Raw genomic sequence first — 22,536 nt, 5'->3', positions numbered from 1 at the left:
AATGCTATGTTAAATATAATTTCAAGCTGTACACTGACTACTTTGTAGGGGTGTGAATCTTTGGACACCAAATGATTCGATCCGATTCCAATTCCTGGGGTGACTATTGGAATCAGAATCGATCCTCGATTCAAACTGAGTCCCGCAACGTATTATTTGGTATAATAATTGCAATGAAACTTTTCCAAAAACAGGTTACAGGTTATAAAAATATCATTCTGGTTGCATGACGTATTTTTTCAATTCCTATTTAAAAAATATATATATACCTGTGTATATAAAAAATTTTTTTTTACATCAGATTTTGAAAATTATGAATCGATTTAGAATCGGGATAATTAAGAATTGTCATTCGAGTGTGAATTAACTTATTTGTGCACCCCTACTACTTTATGTATTATTGTCTTTTGAGAAGCACAACTAAAGAAGTACTGTAATTATTTCAGTGATTTCCAATGCAAATGTCAAACATGGGAACGAACTGCAAGCTATTTGTTTTCTTCCATCTGAATGTCCTTCATGTTTGCATATTAGTCAAACTGCCACATGTATGCTGATGTTGTGTATCGCTCTGCTTCATCTCTCACCTGTATGCAGCAACTGTGCAATATGTAATATAGTGTAGATTAACACTGAATTATTGAATTTACAAACAATATTTGTACTGGTTCAATGGGCAGCTTCTTATGGATTCAAATATGAAATAAACACTCAAAGTGTGCACGTTGTTGCTCTGCAGTCTTTCTGTCAACATTACTGTAGTACTGTACAGTATATCTGTGTGCTTGTTCCAAGACAAACAGAAATAATCACTGATTTTGTTTTTGATGAGTTGCTGGAAAATGTTTTTGTATTACAGAGCCAAAGCTGCTTTGAGGCAAAAGCTAATAACTGATATCTGATAACTCCATAACTATAACTGATATATAATAAATAAATGGCTAATAATTAATAGCTAAAAACATTATACAGTATTTAATAACTAGCTAATGACTGATAGCTAGTAACTATATCCAATAACTGGTAGATTATAACTATTAAGCTAATAATTAATAGTCAATGACTGATAGCTATTAAATCGATAGCTAATAACTAAAAAGCTAATTACTAGATAGCTAACAACTGAAAGGTGATAATTAACTGGAAGGTAATAACTGATAGTCAATAACTGTATGGCTATTAAGTATAAAGCAAGTAACCATTAAGCAAATAACTACAATATATAGCGAAAGACTAATAGCTAACATATAGCTAATAATGATATAGCCAATAACTAATAGCTAATACCAATATATTGATAGCTAATACCTATACAGATAGTAACTAATAGCAAATAACTGATAGCTATTAGTTATTGGATATATAGTTATTACTTAACTGATTCCAAGTAATTGATAGCTAATAACTAATAGCCAATAACTAAAAGCTAATAACTGAAATGTAATAACCTAACTGACTGGTAATACCTGATAGCTAATAACTGTATAGCTAATAACTATATAGTGAAAAAATAAGAGCTAACTCTTAGATAATAAATATATAGCCAATAACTAATGGGGGTGGATGAGTAAAAAAAAAATTGGTCTCAGACTGGGCTCCTGGGGAGGGGGTCCAGACTTAGGCCAAGAAAAAATAACTCAATAGCCATAAGCACACATAAATATGATACATAGAAGCCACAAAACTTGCAACAGAGAGGAGTGAGTTGGGGCTACGATGGCATGTTGCTGCTATCTAAAGCGTTGCTCAGCCATCCATCACCTCTAAGGGATTCAAGCGGTGGTGAAGGTGTGGGGTGGGTTGGGGTTGTGTGTGTGCATTTGCCTATTGTCCAGGGTGTAGTGCCGTTGTGTCTATAGGCCTGGAGTCGCTCTGCAGGCGTTACGAGCAAAGTTAAACTCCAAGGTGTTGTTGAAGGAGGGAGGGAGGTCAGAGCGGCTATCACTGAGGTGTCCTTGGGGGATGTTTTTAGAACAGCCTTCTTCTATTATGAGCAGCGTCAAGGCCATTTGAGGGAGTCAAATCGTAGATAAGAATTGTTTTCCAAGCGAGCAGACATTTGAATGGCTTGTCTGATCTAATCGTCCATGCAGGCTCTCAAGTTGATACATTTTTACATTTCAGTTAGCCTCTCAGTGATGTGATCCAACCTACGATTCAGTTCAGAAATCGCCACAGTTTGTGTTCCCACAGCTCGACCCATGCCTTCCATTGCGACGGGCAGCCTTTGGGCTCCTTGAACGGCTGCCATCGTCTTTCAAATTTGACAATACACCAAAGCAATGCCCAGCCCAATCAGCAGATGCCCTGCGATCACGGTCCCAAATAGGTAGATGTCTTCCACGTCCTCGACGGGAAGCACACATGATTCCCCATTTCTTTTAGGCGTCTCTCACGTACCCCGCTGCAATTGTTCCATCAGGGCAGCCAGAACCTCTTTTCCTCGTTAAGAAGATTTTGTCAATTGAGTCAAGAGTCCAGCTTATCAATTCCATCTTAGGTGTTTAGATTTTGGAGGACTGCACAGAGAAAGAGGCTCTTAAAAAGTATAGACAAGACAGAAAGCAAGCAGGGAGAGTCAGAGAGAGAGGAAAATGCAACCGCCTTCACCGAGTACCAAGCCAGAAATAAATATCTAATAACTATATAGTTATAAATGTATAGCTAATAACTACATAATAGCCAATAACTAAAAGCTAATAACTGAAATGTAATAACTGACAGGCAATAACTGATAACCAATAAATGTATAGCTAATAACTGTGTATAGAAAAACTAAGAGCTAACTCTTTGTAATTAATAGCCAGCTAATAGCCAACAATTGATACCAAGTGAGAGGGGTGGGGTGAGAGAAACAAAATTCAGTCTCAGCCTGGGCCCCTGGAGAAGGGGACCAGGCTGAGGCCAAGGAAGAAGAAGAAACCTCATAGCCATAGCACACACACGTGTGTAAGACGGAAACATCAAAGAATACAAAGGACATTAATGACATTAAAAGAGCAGAGCTGATGCAACCAGCTGCCACTCCAGCAGTGTCACTTCTACACACAGCCACAAAAGTAAAACAACAAAAAAAGCTACGAAAACAAAAGCTACCTAAAATATACATTACACACACACGATTGCACCATGCACAGACAAGCAACCAAACAAAAACATAATTTCAGCACCCACACACACACCATTCCACGCCATTGTCTGCTGGTGTGGGGGGAGCATGGCCAGAGACAGGAACAGACCCAACAAAGCAACCAAGAGAGCCAACTCCACCCTTGGCCTCCCACCAACTCTCGGACAGTGTCCAGTCTGCATGGATGAGCGAGGATGCGTCCAAGGAGACCGAGGCGTCCGATACCAGCCCTTTGTTCTTCAACTGTGGTTGTTTTTAAAGGGCTTTATAAATAAAGTTGGTTTGGTATGATATGGATACACGTAAGACACCATGAAGCCCGTCTGTCCCGGTGCCCTGCGCCAGCTCCGCAGCCCTGTCACTTAATCCGCATCTCCTCCACGGACTCTGGTGTAGCAGAGACCCAGCAGCTGGTCCCCATGGCCAAAAATCTCCCGGGAGGCAGATCCAGAAGCCCACAAAAAAGCACCACAGAAGTCACCAAAGTGCCACCCTATGTCGCATAGTCCCAAAGGGTCCCGAACCAAAAGGCCAAAAAAAAACTAAATCATTGGCTCATTTGCATAATTGATTACAATGGACGTTGTAGGAGAGAGGAATAGCCTAGTAGAGACATTAAAAGGGAGTTAAAAATGCAAATGATTAGAATTGTAAATGAATTTTCTTCTATTGATTCTTAGTTTATCTGAATTTTTTTTGTTCTACATAGTTAAATGTTTGAGTATCAAATTTGATCAAAAGACTGAAGGGTTGTGATATTCACGAATGAACCAAATCTATTGACTGTCTCATATATGTAAATGCTCCAAAGCATTCACACATATGGTTTTACACCAAAATTCATTTATTTATTCAACTTTTTCTTCTTCTCCAGATTTTGGCGCACTCTGCCTTCCACATTTTTCATCCGATTCAAACAGTTCCAACTTCAAACTGTTCAGCCTCTTCGGGAATCGCTGCCTTTTCCCTTGACAAATTCCAAAAATTCCCAGATTTCCCAGAATTCCAGGATTTCCGGGACATTTTTCCCATTTAAAATGAAATTTTTCAAACTTCCACCATTTCCACATTTTTCAACCTACTCATACCAATCCACCTTCAACACATTCCACCATCCTGGAAATTCAAACTACCCTTTTTCCAAGTTCAAAAAAATTCCAGGACTTTCCAGTATTCCTAGTTTTCCGAAGCCCTATTTCCACCCTTTTTTCTGGCGATTACTCCTTCCACATTTTTCAACGGATTTTAACCGTTCCACCGTCAAAACATTCCTCTTAGTTAGGACAAAAAATGAAGTTGTTTTTTTAACTGGAAAAATTCCCGGTTTTTCCAGAAATTCCACAATACCTTTTCTCAATTGAACATGTTACTACTTCAAAATTTCTCGACCGATTTGAAAAATGTCAACACCAACCATTTACAACTCATTCAGACCATTTAAGTTTTTTTACCATTTTCAAAAAAATTCCCGCTTTACCCGAAATTCCCAATTTAGGGGGAAATTACCATTAAAATCAATGGGACATTCCTCAGAGTTCCACAATTCCCACATTTTTCATCTGATTTGAACTGTTCCAACTTAAAATATTCAGTCTGTTCAGGAATTGTGTGCTCTACTTCAACAATTAGTCATTTTGAAGTTCGACTTCAGCATTGGAGCATTTACACATTCAGGAATTGCTTCATCCAGTTAAGGTTAAGGATTGTTTTTATTTGCAGCGTGACAGTAATTAAACATTTACATTAACATCTCACTCTGTAAACCAAGGCAGAAACAGCAGCAGCTTTGCACAGAGTGGGTGTGAGTGTTCTCTTGCTCTGACTGGAATGTAACTTAATTGGCATTGCACTTAAAAGTACAAGGAAACATGTTTTTAAGTATCAGTGATGAAACATTTACATTAACATCTCAGTGTGTAAACCAGTGAAGAAACAACGGCAGCTTTGCACAGAGTGGGTGTGCGTCTTCTCTTGCTCTTACTGGAATGGAACTTTATTGTCATTGCACCTAAAAGTACAATGAAACTGTTTCTACTAGCTGTCTAAAAGCAGACATTCAGTAGACAGGGGACCACCTGTGCGGAAAGACTCACGGCAGTACAGTTTGTACGTTAATAATATGTATATATAATATATAAATATTGTATATGTTATATTTCATATTGCTACTATGGTACATTTTTAGTCTACTTTATACCTTTTGTTTTCGCCCTCTTGTTGTGCCCTTGTGTGCATTGTCCTTTCTATCCTTACCTTTTCCATCCTTTGTAACTGAGCTACTGTGTGGAACCGTGTCCCTTGTGGATCATTAAAGTTTGTCTAAGTTAAGGGTATTAGAGTGATACACACTTTCAGGTCTCCAAAACATTTAATAGCTAATAGGTAATAGCTAATTGCTGAATGGTCAACTAATGACTAATAATTAATGACTTAGACTTAGACTTCCTTTAATTGTCATTCAAATTTGAACTTCGCAGTACAGATGAGAACGAAATGTTGTTGCATTAGCTTGTTGTAGTGCAGGATAAAAGTAATAAGGTGCAGATATAAATAAATAGATTACTGTACAGATAAATATATTGCACTTTTGCATATGCATCCATGTTTATGGATGTATGTTATATTGTCTTTATGTTCCAGCGAGTTCATCCGGTTTTGGGGGAGAATTGAGGGGATTATTATGATGCAAGATTTATTTACATCTAAAATTGTCTGGCAAAGAAGTTAACTTTGAAACGTACAGAATTTACCGATACATTTGCCAAAAAAGTTCCATTAATACCACGAGCCTCTACAGCCGCAGCCGAACAGGGCGCCGCCACCTTGAAAAAAAAAACATTTAAAAAAATGTATATTAATAGCTAATAACTAAAGTATTTCAAGAAGGTGTGTGTCAGACAACTATTTTTGTTCACGCGCAGTTTGTGGCCCACGGGCTGACCACTGCTATACGTAATGGAGGCCAGTCTGTGTGTGTGTGCAAACTGGACGCAGAGGCTGTACCATGCACACATTGAACATGTACGGATACAATATTCTACCTTCTAAAACCAAGATGAATTATGATGAAATCTCTTAAAAAAAAACAAAAAACACTAATTCACAGAATTGAGTTATTTAATGTTCTTTTTCAACCACTGTGGGGATACAGTCTGGTGTGCCGTGGGAGATTATGTAATTTCACCTAATTGGGTTAAAAATATTTTTTGCAAACCAGTAATTATAATTCGCAATTAATGTGTCGTTGTTGAGTGTCTGTACAGCGCAGGCAGTTATTTGTTTTTTAGATGTCGGGAACACGTCGCTTGAGACAACGATGGTTTGTCATGATCACAACATGCAGACGACAGCGGGAGGCAGTGTGCAGGTAAAAAGGTATCTAATGCTTAAACCAAAAATAAACAAAAGGCGAATGCCGCTAAGAAAAGGCATTGAGGCTTAGGCATGGCTACGCAAAACGAAACTAAAACTGAACTGGCTGCAAAGTAAACAAAACACAAAATGCTGGACGACAGCAAAGACTTCCAGCGTGTGGAGCAGAGACGGCGTCCACAAAGTACATCCGTACATGACATCAATCAATCAATGTTTATTTATATAGCCCTAAATCACAAAAGTCTCAAAGGGCTGCACAAGCCACAACGACATCCTCGGCACAGAGCCCACACAAGGGACGTCGATGTGAATGACTATGACAGGGGTCGGCAACCCGCGGCTCCGGAGCCCACTGTGATGCGGCTCAGCTAAACACATTTCTGGAGAACATCCCACCGTAACACAACATAAACACAACACAACCATTACCCAGAATCCCATGCAGCCCTAACTCTTCCGGTCTACATTATACACCCCCGCTACCACCAAATCCCCCCACACATCAACCCCCCCCCCCCCCCTCTCCGTGCGTTGGTTGAGCGGAAGAGTTAGGGCTGCATGGGATTCTGGGTATTGGTACCGTCAGTGTAAGATGTGTGGCTGCTGAGGTAGTACGCCTTGCTGTCGCTTAAGTGAGCAAGCTGAAATTGCATTCTACGTGTGGTTGAGCAGGTACACTGTTAGGGCAGACTGTAGAGGGCGCCAAATGCAGTGTCATCACGCTCTGATGTTTGGGAGTCTCCCGGGAAAAATGAGAGGATTGGCAAGTATGACGCTATCAAGCGCCATTCATTCAAAACTCGCGGGCTGCACTAACATCAAATTTCCACATTAAAGTGTGTGCCGGTACGTGTGTCGGAGACCCCTGGTTAACATAGCACAAAGCATTTAAGCTTTGTATGCGGTGTTTTTCATTTTAAATTTTAAAAATTTTTTTGTGGCTCCTATTACTTTCTTTAATTTGTGAAACTTGCCAAAATGGCTCTTTGAGTGGTAAAGGTTGCCAACCCCTGGACTATGAGAAACCTTGGAGAGGACCGCATATGTGGGTAAACCCCCCTCTAAGTACAGTCCCTATTGGATCCACATAACAGTAGGGTTGGGTATCGTTTGAATTCGAACGATTCCGATTCTTTGTTTCGATTCCGATTCCTGACGATTCTCGATTCCGATTCTTTTAAGAGGCAGGGTCAAAAAAAAGTTTAGGATATTTTAAATGAGCTAGCTAACCTACAGTCTTTCTGAATGAAATAGTCTGACATTCTCCATCAATTTTAATTCTATTAACTTTTTATGAACTTTACTATAAATTCCTCACAGGGCTGTTTTCAACTAGAATATAAATATCAAGTCTATGAACTTGAATATAAATATTATAGATTATGAATACATTTTCCCAGGGGTACACTTTCCTCAAAAGAGCTTTATTTTTGAAAACCTCATGAAAACACATTTACACATAAGTGTATGATGCTGCAGGAAACCTCATGAAAACACCTTTACACATAAGTGTATGATGCTGCAGGAAACCTCATGAAAACACATTTACACATAAGTGTATGATGCTGCAGGAAACCTCATGAAAACACATTTACACACAAGTGTATGATGCTGCAGGTACTTAAAAATGTTACCGTGCTCCCACTGATGGGCTAACCTGGTGCAGAAAAGCAAATAAACAATAAGAAACAACTTGCAAAACCCAGTCCAGATTAGCAGCAGGTACAGTATAAAATCAGAGACAGTTCTTGTTTAGGAAAATGACCATATCCGCCTTCTCAGGCAGGATGCGTGAGCGTTCTGGACAGATAGTGTCTCCTGCTGTGGAAAATACACGTTCGCTGGGTGTGGAAGAAGCTTGAACACATAAATAGGAGAAAGCGAGATATGACAGCAAAGGATAAGTCTTTTGTTGGTTCCACCGGACCACCACCATGCAGCAGGGTCGTCAGACATAAGTATCGGTGGAACGTCCTGGTACATCTGCAGCTCTCTCTCCACTCATTTCTTGATGGACATGGAGCTCTGTTATTTCGCGGTTATTTCATTTTTTTTTATAAAGTAAAGCCACACTTTCGACAGCCGACGCCCGCTATCCATGCTTGAGCTTGACTGACTCGGCTCGGCTATGCTAACACTTCCGGCGGTGGGCGCTTCTTCGTTGGTGTTCAGCGGCTTCTTCTTCCGGTTCGGCGGACATATTTTTTTCCGGTCGGCAGACTGGGTATCGAAAATAGGAATCGAAATTTTTACTTTTGAACGATTCCGGGAGAATCGGAAAGTTAGTCCCGGTTCCAATCGATACTCGATACCCAACCCTACATAACAGTGAGAGTCCAGTCCATATTGGGGCCAGCAGGAGACCATCCCGAGCAGAGACAGGTCAGTAGCGCAGAGACGTCCCCAAACGATGCACAGGCGAGCGGTCCACCCCGGGTCCCAACTCTGGACAGCCAGCACCTCATCCATGGTCACCGGAACCGGAATAACCCGGCAAGGGGGCAAAGGAGAAAAGAAAACGGCAGATCAACTGGTCTAAAAAAGGGGAATCTATTTAAAGGCTAGAGTATACAAATGAGATTTAAGATGGGACTTAAATGCTTCTACTGAGGTAGCATCTCTAACTTTTACCGGGAGGGCATTCCATAGTACTGGAGCCCGAACAGAAAACGCTCTATAGCCCGCAGACTTTTTTTGGGCTCTGGGAATCACTAATAAGCCGGAGTTCTTTGAACGCAGATTTCTTGCCGGGACATATGGTACAATACAGTCAGCAAGATAGACATCAACAATGTCCCCACAAAGAAGGATAGCGTCCACACAACTTAGGTAGTCTCGATTGCGAAAACAAAGCAGGTGCGGAGAATAGCGCTCAAGGAAGACATGAAACTGCAACAGGTAAATACCAACAAAACAGGAAAAAACACCAAAATAGGAGCGCAAGACAAGGACTAAAACACTACACACAGGAAAACAGCAAAAAAACCTCCAAATAAGTCACATCGTGATGTGACAGGTCGTGACAGTATACCTACAATGATTCCCGGGCGTGGCCACTGCTGCTGCTCACTGCCCCCCTCACCTCCCAGGGGGTGATCACGGGTGATGGGTCAAATGCAGATAATTTTGCCACACCTAGTGTGTGTGTGATACGGTGAAGACCTCAATGGCGGAGCAGGCGGAAGACGGTAGATTTAAGAACTACCACAACGGCTGCGATGGCGGAAGAAGGCTGCAGCAGAAAATGGTCCCCGGACTCCATGCCACTGGACCGTGACCCGATTGTGTCAAGGATCGTGTGGTGACTGTCTGTGCACCAGTTTCCCCACGTTAAACGAAGTCACGCACAGGCATCCTCCATAAAGGGATACACCCCTACCAGGAGTCATACCGCTGATGATGATGACAATCATTGGTACTTTAACTTTAACTTTGAGACCAGGGGCCGTACTTATCAAGCTTCTTAGAATTACTCCTAAGAAGTCTGCTAAGAGTTGACTTAAGAGTAAATAAATTATTCGCTGAAAGCTGCACTTAAAAGTTAGTTATCAAGCGTCTTACTCACACTTTCAGCAAAGTGTAGGACTGAATCTTAAGTGTCACACTCAGAGCTGAATTACGACATTACTATGTGCCGTAAACGGAATTTTAGGTGACGTCATTTCTGTGTCCATAGAAATGACCAATCACGGAAGGGAATCCGTTGTCTAAGAATAAAGAAATATCTTGGAAATATTTAAGTGGACAATGGGAGTGTATATTTTGACAATAAACTACAAAATAATACAAAACAAACTAGTCCCCGCCGGCACTCACGCTACCGCTCCCTCTCTTCTATCGCCCACACACTCACTGACGTCACTCACCTCACGGCCACACACATACGCTACTGTCATAACATTTTCTTTCCAATTCATTAATTAGGCAACTAATTTGAAACTGGTGTGGGTGGCTCTATATATACTAGCCCACTGCAGCCACATGCAGAAATCAACAAAGAATCGAAAAGTATTAAATCTGTGACAAAAATAATATCCGCTCTGTCCAAACGATACCGTTTGATCAGCTGCTCGTCATCAAAAAAAACAAAAAAAACATTGTTCCGTTCCCTGAACGTTCGCGCACGTCTCTCTCGCCTCAGTGCCATCGCCTGCTGGCAACTCCTAACCACTTAAGACACCTCTGAAGGTCTCTTAAATATCGTGGAGAGTAGGAGTGATTCGATCTTAGACTTAAGAACGTTGATAAAAAGCTTTTATTCTTAAGTTTGAGAGTAGGACTAAATTTCGCAAATTCTCAGGACTTAAGTGTAAAATGGCACTCTAAGAAGCTTGATAAGTACGGCCCCAGAGCTATAGTGATGCATGCTTGGTTATGGTGATAGTATATATTTGTACTACCATGAATTGATTAACGTGGACCCCAACTTAAACAAGTTAAAAAACTTATTCGGGTGTTACCATTTAGTGGTCAATTGTACGGAATATGTACTGTACCGTGCAATCTACTAATAAAGGTCTTAATCAATCAATCAATCAAGAACGACTTTTTATTGTCAATATCGGCTACTGAGTTTCGTTTTTTTAATGATTTCTGCTTGTGGTGTGCCTCAGGATTTTTTTAATAAAAAGAATGTGCCTTGGCTCAAAAAAGGTAGAAAAACACTTGATTTAATACAATGTTCTTCACATTAAAATAACACTCCCACCCCGGCGGCAAAGGTGGCGCTGTGCTCCCACTAAGCTGCTTGGCAGACGTCATTAATATTAGCAGGAAGTGTAACGTGGGTTGCTTGCCAACTGCCGGTAAACCAAAGAAGAAGACGAAGAAGGGTAACGTGTGTGCAGAAAAAGACAACCACGGTGGAAGTACAGCTAGTAAGTATACATTTCTAACTTACAGTAAGAAATTAATCATCTTAAATATTGGTAAGTATACTTAACAGCACGGCACGGAGTTGCTATGTATAAATGAACATGTTGCGTACACACGGAACATGCTTTAAGCTAACTATTAGCTTAATAGCTACGACGGCTTAGCGAGGTGTTTCGTTAACGTAGCGTAACGCAGCTCGGTAGAAAAAAGACTTTTTCATTTTTAATCGTCACGATATCCAGTTTTACTGTAAGATATTAGTGAGTGAAAGTGTGTTCGTATAAAGTCTCCTGCGGCTTTTGGGAGTGGCTAACATGGAAGCTAATGTTCGGTGACGAGTTCACTGTCGCAATTCTTCCGTTTGAATTTTTTAAAAGTCGACTTTTTTCTCCCCTGAACAGATTTAATTGAAAACATCGAATGGATATTCATTTAAAAGCTTAGAACAGAAGTGTCTTAACCTTTTCCAGTGATGGCCACATACTATATCAACGAAAAACACGTTCACATGTTTTGTTTAAAAAAAAAAAAGAAAAGAAAAAAAAAAAATATATATATATATATATATATATATATATATATATATATATATATATATATATATATATATATATATATATATATATATATATATATATATATATATATATATATATAAATATATATATATATAAATACAGTGAGGTCCACAAGTATTTGCCCACCCTGCAATTATGCAAGTTCTCCCACTTAGAAATTAGGGCGAGATCTGAAATAGAATAGAGTTTTATTGTCATTATTACAGTGAACAGGTTCAAAGAACAACAAAATTGGAGCAGATCCCCTAAGGTGCATACACAATAATATAGTAATATAAATAGTAAAAAAGAAGATATATATATTAGGGGTGTAACGGTACACAAAAATTTCGGTTCGGTACTTACCTCGGTTTAGAGGTCATGGTTTGGTTCATTTTCGGTACAGTAAGAAAACAACAAAATATAAATTTTTGGGTTATTTACCAAATTTGCAAAATCTTCCACCAAAAATATTTTTCTTAGTGGAATATTTGATGTGAAGTAATCGGAACCTTGGATAGGTCAATAATTCATAATAACATTGATTTTGATTCAAAATTATGTTTTGAGCAATGACAGTTTGAAAGAAAAAAAACCAGCTTTGTTTTATTAGTCAACATTGCAACTTTTTCTAAATTACATTTCACCTTTAAGCTTTTTTATTTCACTTTTGTTATGTTTTTGTTTATTTTAATTGTATTTTTAGAATGTGCCGTGGGCCTTTAAAACATTAGCTGTGGGCCGCAAATGGCCTCCGGGGCACACTTTTGACACCCCTGCTATAGATAATAAAAAATTAAATCTGATAAATCTATGGATAAAAAGCAGAGCCTAGCCTCGCATGCGCGTTTATCATAACTCTGTCGCTCTCTCTGTCTCTGCCACTCCCTCACGAATGCTGCTGCACGCACAATTTGTTTTGTTTTTAACCCCTTCTTAACCCTGAACGTACATTGAAAATACACGCAACCCTAACTCAAAATGCCGGACATTTGAGGCATTTAAGAAACTCCGCCCTGACATCCCCGCAAAAGAGGACATGTCCAGTGAAAAGAGGATGTATGGTCAGTCTATTGTAGCCCGTTAGCTGCTAGCATGCCGTGTGTTGTGCCTCGGTGTGCATTGTTTACACAACGTGCGTTACGCTACTTAATATGTCCGTGTGGAAACTCGTTCGGTACACAACCGAACCGGAACCCCCGTACCGAAACGGTTTAATACAAATACACGTACCGTTACATCCCTAATATATATATATATATATATAAGTGACAGGTTATTGCGCATTATTCTGTTTCACATTCCAGTATTATTGCACTTATCAAGAGGCCATTTGGGATATATTGCACAGTCCAGCATTATTGCACATTATAGTCCGAAAAATAAAAGACATGAGGACATGACGGACACATTGTGCTCACTCAGGGAATGTTCATCATAGATGTATTTCCACTGTTAGCTTAAAAGAAAAATCCGGAAATCACATTGTATGATTTTTTTTTTTAATGATTTATTGTTACTGGCGTTCATAAGTATTTGCACACATGAGAACATCAGTGTTAATATTTAGCGCAGAAGCCTTTGTTTGCAATTACAGAGGTCAAACGTTTCCTATAGTTCTTCACCGGGTTTGCACACACGGCAACAGGGAATTTGGCCCACTCCTCCACACAAATCTTCTCTAGATCTGTCAGGTTTCGGGGCTGTCGCCGAGCAACTCAAAGTTTCAGCTCCCTCCAAAGATTTTCTATTGGATTTAGGTCTGTAGACTGGCTAGGCCACTCCAGAACCTTGATATGCTTGGTATGGAGCCACTCCTTGGTTATCCCTGGCTGTCATTGTCATGTTGGAAGACCCAGCCACGACCCATCTTCAATGCTCTGACTGAGGGAAGGAGGTTTTTGGCCAAAATCTCACAATACATGGCCTTTGTTCATCCTCTCCTTAATACAGTGCAGTCGTCCTGTCCCCTTTGCTGAAAAGCACCCCCAAAGCATGATGTTTTCACCCGCATGCTTCACAGTAGGGATGGTATTCTCGGGATGATACTCATCTTTCTTTTTCCTCGAAACCCGACGAGTGGAGTTTATACCAAAGAGTTCTATTTTGGTGTCATCTAACCACATGACTTTCTCCCATGACTCCTCTGGATCATCCAGATGGCCATTGGCAAACTTCAGACGGGCCTGGACGTGGGCTGACTTAAGCAGGGGAACCTTCCGTGCGATGCATGATTTTAAAGCACTACGCCGTAGTGTTCTACTGATAGTAGCCTTGGAAACAGTAGTCCCAGCTCTCCTCGGGTCATTCACCAGCTCCTGCCGTGTAGTTCTGGGCTGATTCCTCACTTTTCTTATCATGAGTGATGCCCCAAGAAGAGAGATCTTACATGGAGCCCCAGTCCAAGGTAGATTAGTCGTCATTCTTCCATTTTCTAACAATTGTTGCAACAGGTGATCTATTCTCACCAAGCTGCTTCCCTTTTCCAGCTTTGTGGAGCTCTACAATTTTGTCTCTGGTCTCTTTTGACAGCTCTTTGGCCTAGCCCATGGTAGCAGTTGGACCTTGACGGACTGTGGACTGCACTGGTGACTTTAGTGAGCTCAAAGGGGTGGTGGGTGGGGGATTAGTTGTGGGGTAAAGTTGGACTTTTTTAAAGGTAGACTGACAGCTCTTTGAGAGTCATAATTCTTGCTGATTCTCATGTGTGTAAATAGTTATGAACCCCAGTAACATACAAATAAATTATTAAAAAATCATACAATGTGATTTCCGTATTTTCCTTTTTAGATTATGTCTCTAACAGTGGTAATACATCTATGATGAACATTTCAGACCTCTCCTTAATTTCTAAGTGGGAAAACTTGCAAAATTGCAGTGTGTGCAAATACTTGTGAACCTCACTGTGTGTGTGTGTGTATATATATATATATGTGTATATATATATATATATATATATATATATATATATATGGTATTTTTATGTTGACATGTGTTTTAATATTTATTAACTTAATTATCACTAAGCAGTGACATAACTACTGTTTAATTACACAACATGAAAATATGCACACTCACTTCCAGTCCAGTACAAAATAAGAGCATGGCAGTGATAATCTGCATTCTACCAGAGCAACAAAATATATAACATTTTATTACATTTATTCTATGTTATCCACTGGAAAAAGATGTGTGCTTGTAAGAAAAGTTTGTCATTGAAGTCAAAACATGCAAGCAAATTAGCATGGTGTGTCCCTATCCAATTTTTAAATCTAGTGTAAGCAAAAAATAAATATCAAATTATATGGGCTTGTATGTAAAATGTGTGCTATAGTCTCATGTACGATCAGTCCTGCAGTGTGTTTAGGTGTGCAAAGCTGCACAGCCTTTTAACATCTAAATGTCCTCCAACAAACACACAAGGTTGGTCTTTTCTGGAATTGTAGTCAAGTCATTTACAAATTGTTAACATGGTAGGCAATAGGCTACAATAGCTAAAAGCTACACAACAGCAAAGCACACAATAGAAAACAAGCTAAACATACATAAGGGTCCTTAATTGAAAACATGTATTGAATAATTATAGTTTCATATTACTAACTCATACTAATTCTCCAAGGCTGAAGGGTATTAGGAAGTATCCAGTTACAAATATATCTGCACCATTAAACGTCTTGAGTCCTGATTTAAATGTCATTAATTATTGTGGCCACTGGATGTCACCATAAAAACAATTACCAGTCCACTAATGTAAAGACAGCGTAAGTCCATTCCAGACTAATCGTATCAGATCAATATCCGTAAAAGGCACAGAAGTAAGAAAAGTTCTATCAGGTCACTGTTACTTGGTAAAGCAGCTCTGTTAGATAAGAGTATAAAATATAAGGAAAACATTTTAATAACAATATACACAAATTTAGGAAAACAATGTCAACAAAAATCTTTATCACTATAGCTGAGGAAATTGTGTGTTAATGGTGGTAACTTTTATTTAACTTTCATTTATTTCATAATGTTAAAAAAATGGTTAGTCATTAAAGCAGTAGCAGGGGTGTCAAAGTCAAGGCCTGCGGGCCAGATCCGGCTTGTGAATGAATGATCTATGGCCCCCGCATGATATGTGATTAGTGTTAGAACCGGCCCGCAGGCCGCAGCCACCTGCTGCTATTTTGCACGCACCAATATTCCCATCAGTGTTGGCGCTAGGACCCCATCAAGTCATAAAAATGGGGTCCCACAGTAAATTTTTGGGGTCCCACTTTTTTGTAACCGTTTTGAAAACAAATGATAAATGTATTCATTATCCTGTTATATCTCACATTCTTTATTGGGTTTTGGAAAAAGGTTGTCATAAATGTTACTAAATTAATTTTAAAAAATCATACAAAAGAAAACAAATGTTTAAGCATATGTAAATGTATTCAGTTATAAACATTCATTTACCGCTGCACGATATTTTTTCTATATTTTTATTGTAATATTTTTAGAATATGTTTTCTATTTTTGGCCAAAGTAAGACAAATAGATCTTTCTGAAGTTGTCTTTATTTTTTATTTTTAATGCCATGATTTTAATAGTCAGGCCCGCGTGTGCACAGATTTTCCTCCATGTGGCCCTGAGCTAAAATGAGTTTTGACACCCCTGCATTATAGTAGTGACGCATGGCAGGAACACGTTACCAGGTTAAAGTTGAAAGAAAAGTGTAAAAATGAAAGCAGCCACTAGAGAGCAGTGGAGTCTGTCGTGATGCAGGTGTAAATCCCCCACACCTGATGATCTGCTGAGCACAACCAAACACCTGCTAAGGCGCCTGCTTGTCCTCTGTGCAGATGCAAGACCCCACACACCTGTACGAGATGTTTGTGTCCAACCTGATGCTGCTGCCATGTCATGAAGATGTGGATTGGCAAGAAGGTCTCGAGCAGGTCTCATGTTTGCACGGTGGGATGAGGTAGTAGGTTGAATAGTTTTAGGGTCGTACCCACACTCGGAGATAACTACTCAACCTACTGTCTTTCTCAAAGTGACACACGTCCGCCATCTATTTCCGTCTGTCCAAGTGGAGAGTAGTTGCTGACGCAGTGTGAGGTAGTAGTTTGTATAGTTGGTGGGTCGTTATTTGGCCTTCTTTTGGAGATAACTATACAATCTATTGCCTTCCTTGAGCAGTGACCGTGCACATTCATATCATGTATTTACAATAGGGATGTCACTAATAACAAGTTAGCTCGAACACGAAATTATCACATTAATCATGTATATACGTGGGTTATTTTCGCAATTTCATTTGACTGTATGTTTTTCTTTATCCTAACCGTGGTTGGCTGATGGTTAAGGTCAGTGCAAACATGTGCTTGCAGGCGAATTCCGCTTCCAAATAAACCCAGATGGCACTTCAGATAAAACTCTGAGCAAGTTTTGAGCAAATGAATGACATATGTTGAAGTAAATATTTAAAACATGTTCCTGTATGACATAAAATTTGATTTGCATCCATATATTGGGCTAATTTTTCAGTTTATTTAAATAGTACAAGCGAGTGTGATTAATCAAGATTAGTCCAAATTCCAAAGTAATTGAGATGAATCCAAAATCCAAAGTGTGATTAATCTGATTTAAAACAATCCTTTCACAGCACTAATATATAATTGTTTTTGTTTTTTTACGATTGCTGTCATACTATTCTTTTTTTAAAAATCAGATTAATCAGAGTTTTGAATTGTAATTAATCACAGTGACTTGTTAAAAAAGACCTCAATATTTTGACAATTATATTGTCAGAATGTTAAATAATATTTTTTTATTTATGTTTTTTGCTTCAAACTTGCTAAGTTGTTTTGGTGTTTATACAATTCACAGGGAGTCTCCTCACTTGTCTTCCATGTCACTGACCTGATCACTGGCAGTTTAATAACACAACTTTCAGGTAATAATTGTAGCAGGAATTATGCTCACCTGAATGTGACCACATTATCTTACTCGCTACTAGAAAGTACACTTTTCAACATTCTGTGTCTTAAAGCAGCGTATCACCTGTCATTGCAAATACGGTATTAAAATACCACTGCTGTGAAAATGCTGCATTTTATGACCATCAATGTTACCCACATTCTGTCATGTATTGACTTTACCTTTATTATTAAACTATACTTTTGTATAATGCATTTATACAGTGTCTGTTATTTATTTGCTATTTAAATAAAACAATTTGATGTTTATGTAAGTGTATTATGTGTCTGGATCTTAGTAAGAGATGCCATAAAAGAAGACTGGGTTATTTTGTCAATAAACAAAAATATTGAGTGGAAACATCCAACTACAACATGTGAAGTGTGATAATGTCTGTTTAATGGAACACATGCATATGGAAACAAACATTTTACTAATATTTTGGATATTAGTTATTAGCTGTTATATATTAACTACGTCATTTATTAGTATCTTTTAGTTATTAGCCGTCATTTAATAGCTGTAAGTTATTGGTTATTAGCTTTCAGTTATTAACTATTGGCTAATAACTCATGTATGAGTTGTCAAGTTAGTGATCAGTTATCTATTATTAGCTTTCGGTTTTTAGGTATTAGTTATTTTCTGTCAGTTGTTAGCTGCTGTCACATATGCATGTACAGTAAATACCAGTATTGCCCTGTTTAAGTGTCACAAAATTGCTGTTGACAGAAGAACTGCTTTACGGTAGACCAAAAACTGACTTGCTCTTGTGTGTTGTTACCATAGACATCTTATAAGGGTATGCAGTAGGGCTGTGAATCTTTGGGTGTCCCACGATTTGATTCAATATCCATTCTTGGGGTCACGATTCGATTCAAAATCGATTTTTTTTTTCAATTCAACACGATTCTCGATTCAAAAACGATTTTTTTCCCGATTCAAAACAATTCTCTATTCATTCAATACATAGGATTTCAGCAGGATCTACCCGTCTGCTGACATGCAAGCAGAGTAGTAGATTTTTGTAAAAAGCTTTTATAATTGAAAAGGACAATGTTTTATCAACTGATTGCAATAATGTAAATTTGTTAACTATTAAATTAACCAAAAATATGACTTATTTTATCTTTATGAAAATATTGGACACAGTGTGTTGTCAAGCTTATGAGATGCGATGCAAGTGTAAGCCACTGTGACACTATTGTTCTTTTTTTTTTTTTTTTTTTATAAATGTCTAATGATAATGTCGATGAGGGATTTTTAATCACTGCTACGTTGAAATTGTAACTAATATTAATACTGTTGTTGATAATATTCATTTTTGTTTTCACTACTTTTGGTTTTGGAATTGGATTGCATTGTTATGGTATTACTGTGTATTGTTTGGTTGGATTAATTGATTTATAATTTTTTTTTAAATAAATTTAAAAAAAAAAAACATTTTTTAAAAATGAGAATCGATTCTGAATCGCACAACGTGAGAATCGCGATTCGAATTCGAATCGTTTTTTTCCCCACACCCCTAATGCAGCATCGAGCGCTACTGCCTACTGGCGCTGACGAGACGCAGGGCCGCCATCTTGGAGTGGTGATCCGCTCCACTCTGTGCAATTCATTTGGCAGGAGCAATGAACTGTCAGCGCATTTAATTCATTTTACCTCACTGAATACCACTGATTTTCACGCGTTTCTTTGTCATACGTGTAGCTATGATAAAGGACACATGTTTTGGCGTGTTTTATTATTCATAGTTTGCTTAACAGTAATAGAATATTCTTATATGCTATAAATGACCAGACGTCCGAGATCAAAACTGGAAATATAATCCCAGAGAAGGGCGAAAAAAACAGTCAGCTAATTTTAAATTGAAGAAACAATATGATTAGGTTATATATACATGCGTATATCCTATGTAAACAATGTATGAATACATTAGATATCTATATATCTTAGGGCAGTGTTGTTCAACCTTTTTTGAGCCAAGGCACATTTTTTTCGTTGAAAAAATGCGGAGGCACACCACCAGCAGACATCATTAAAAAACTAAACTCGGTTAACAGTAAAAAGTCGTTGTCGCAATTGTTGGATATGACTTTAAAGCATAACCAAGCCTGCATCACTATAGCTCTTGTCTCAAAGTAGGTGTACTGTCACCACCTGTCACATCACACCCTGACTTATTTGGACTTTTTTTGCTGTTTTCCTGTGTGTAGTGTTTTACTTCTTGTCTTGCGCTCCTATTTTAATGGCTTTTTCTGTTTTTTTGGTATTTTCCTGTAGCAGTTTCATGTCTTCCTTTGAGCGGTATTTCCTGCATATACTTTGTTTTAGCAATCAAGAATATTTTAGTTGTTTTTATCCTTCTTTGTGGGGACATTGATTGTCATGTCATGTTCGGATGTACTTTGTGGACGCCGTCTTTGCTCCACAGTAAGTCTTTGCTGTCGTCCAGCATTCTGTTTTTGTTTACTTTGCAGCCAGTTACGTTTTAGTTTCGTTCTGCATAGCCTTCCCTAAGCTTCAATTACTTTTCTTAGGGGCACTCTCCTTTTGTTTATTTTTGGTTTAAGCATTAGATACCTTTTTACCTGCACACTGCCTCCCGCTGTTTCCGACATCTACAACAATTAGCTACCGGCTGCCACCTACTGATATGGAAGAGTATTACATGGTTACTCTGCCTAGCTCTAGACAGCACCGACACTCAACAACAACACATCATTTGCAGACTATAATAACTGGTTTGCAAAAAAATGTTTTTAACCCAAATAGGTGAAATTAAATCAACTCCCACGGCACACCAGACTGTATCTCACTAGTGTGCCGCGGCACAGTGGTTGAAAAACACTGTCTTAGGGACCTATAGACTGCATGTATCTCTGTTGCTGCAGCAGCAGAGCGTTTATTCTGTCTTGACACTTTGTATTGATATTTTGTATTACATTCTTCCCTTAAATGATAATGTTTACAGTGATTGTTTTATATGTATTTTTTATGTATGTACCATGAATTGATTTACGTGGACCCCGACTTAAACAAGTTGAAAAACTTATTCGGGTGTTACCATTTAGTGGTCAATTGTACGGAATATGTACTGTAGTGTGCAATCTACTAATAATATAATAATATATCATATCATATCATATATTATAATATCATATAATGGTTAAAAGCAGAGGGGGGCTCACCTGGGACGCCAGGTGTTGCCGATGAGCCCTCTGAAGGTGTCGTGGGCCTATCATTGAAACACCGGTGAAGGAGGGTGCCCACCTAATGACCCCAATGAAGCTGTCAACCATCCCCCCTCTCCTCTGTCCCCTATTTTGTAATCCCACCCAACTAGGTCCAACACCATAACCGCTTTGAAGTAGCTCCGAAGGAGGTAGCCTACTGTTACCACTCTACTCAGGTTATTTGTATCATGGGATTGTTCCATCTAGTCCTAAAATTGAACTGTAGTGTGCAATCTACTAATAAAAATGTTAATCAATGTCGCTTTGGATAAAAGCGTCTGCCAAATACTTAAACATAAACATATATAAACACCTGAAAGTCTTTATATCCGCTAAAATCACCAATCTGTTTCACTGGATTCAGAATAAAACCAAATTCTGTATTACCCAACAATGTTAGTATTTGAATATTGTTACTTGAAGACTTATTACTGGTTACAATTATACTGTTAAGAAAGTATTGTCTTATACTTTGTCTAAAATGAGAATGCATCATAATCAGTGGCGGCTGGTGAATTTTGTTTTAGGTGGGGCTGAAAGTTTGTAAACCAAACCCCTGTTGGGGGGTCATCCTCCCCCAGAAGATTTTTTTTGTGATTTTCACATACAAATGAAGCATTCTGGTGCATTCTGACAAAATAATGAAGACAAAATAGAACATTTCATAGGTTTGCAGAGAACTATATACAATATGCACACTGAAGCCATGATGCCACCATAGGTTTCAACATTATGTTATTGAAGTATGACATTTTTAAATGTAATTAATTTAATTGATAAGCAATTCTATTATGGTCATACTCTTGTTTGCTAGCGGCTACGATTTCAGTACTTTTGAAAATCTTTGCTCCTTCTCAACTCTGTGGTAATATTATTTTCACAAAATACAACCAATAGTACGTTAATGTTAAATCTTACTTGTGAAAAGTACTCCCCTGATTCCTATTTTCAACAGTCCGCTCATTTGAGCAGGAAAACGCTGAACACCAGCCCGGCATCTTTGTTTTCTACCTGTCAACTGTCAGTTTAGGCTGCTCGCCGGCTCCTCATCACCACTTCAAGATGGCGGCCGAATTTCTCGCGTCACAGCAGCCAATGCTGCGTCTACTTATACGATGTCTATGGTGAAAACAGCCTACAATAAAACCACATAGAAACCAACAACTCGCCCTCGATCATTCTACAGCTGCCAGTTATTTATTCGTTTTTGGCTGTCATTTATCTAATAGTTTTCTGGATAAATATTTGATAAAAACTAGAGTATTTTGTACAACACGTGACAATTATTACTTAACTTAAAACACAAACAAAAAGTAAACATTAACACAATTTGTTTGTTTCCCTCACTAGTTTATGTATGCTGATGGAAATTATATTTGGACAGTAAGGCCGCAGTACACTTCCACTCCGCGCGGTT

At 38.6% G+C, this 22,536-nt stretch overlaps 1 protein-coding gene across 1 annotated transcript in view; it reads left to right on the top strand.

The window, feature by feature from the left end:
* The window catches only part of ptpdc1a (protein tyrosine phosphatase domain containing 1a), a 34,783-nt gene extending 29,255 nt beyond the window's left edge, over nucleotides 1–5,528 (top strand). Inside the window, exon 11 of the mRNA XM_062037598.1 lies at nucleotides 4,005–5,528. Coding sequence (XP_061893582.1) covers nucleotides 4,005–4,166 — 162 coding nt within the window. The 3' untranslated portion in view covers nucleotides 4,167–5,528. The remainder of the gene's footprint in view (nucleotides 1–4,004) is intronic.
* Nucleotides 5,529–22,536: the final 17,008 nt, after the last annotated feature.

This window comes from Entelurus aequoreus, linkage group LG26 (assembly GCF_033978785.1).
Source record: "Entelurus aequoreus isolate RoL-2023_Sb linkage group LG26, RoL_Eaeq_v1.1, whole genome shotgun sequence".
Classification (NCBI taxonomy): domain Eukaryota; kingdom Metazoa; phylum Chordata; class Actinopteri; order Syngnathiformes; family Syngnathidae; genus Entelurus; species Entelurus aequoreus.
The sequence above is the reverse complement of the archived record's forward strand: the minus strand, read 5'-3'. Positions and strand labels throughout refer to the sequence as shown.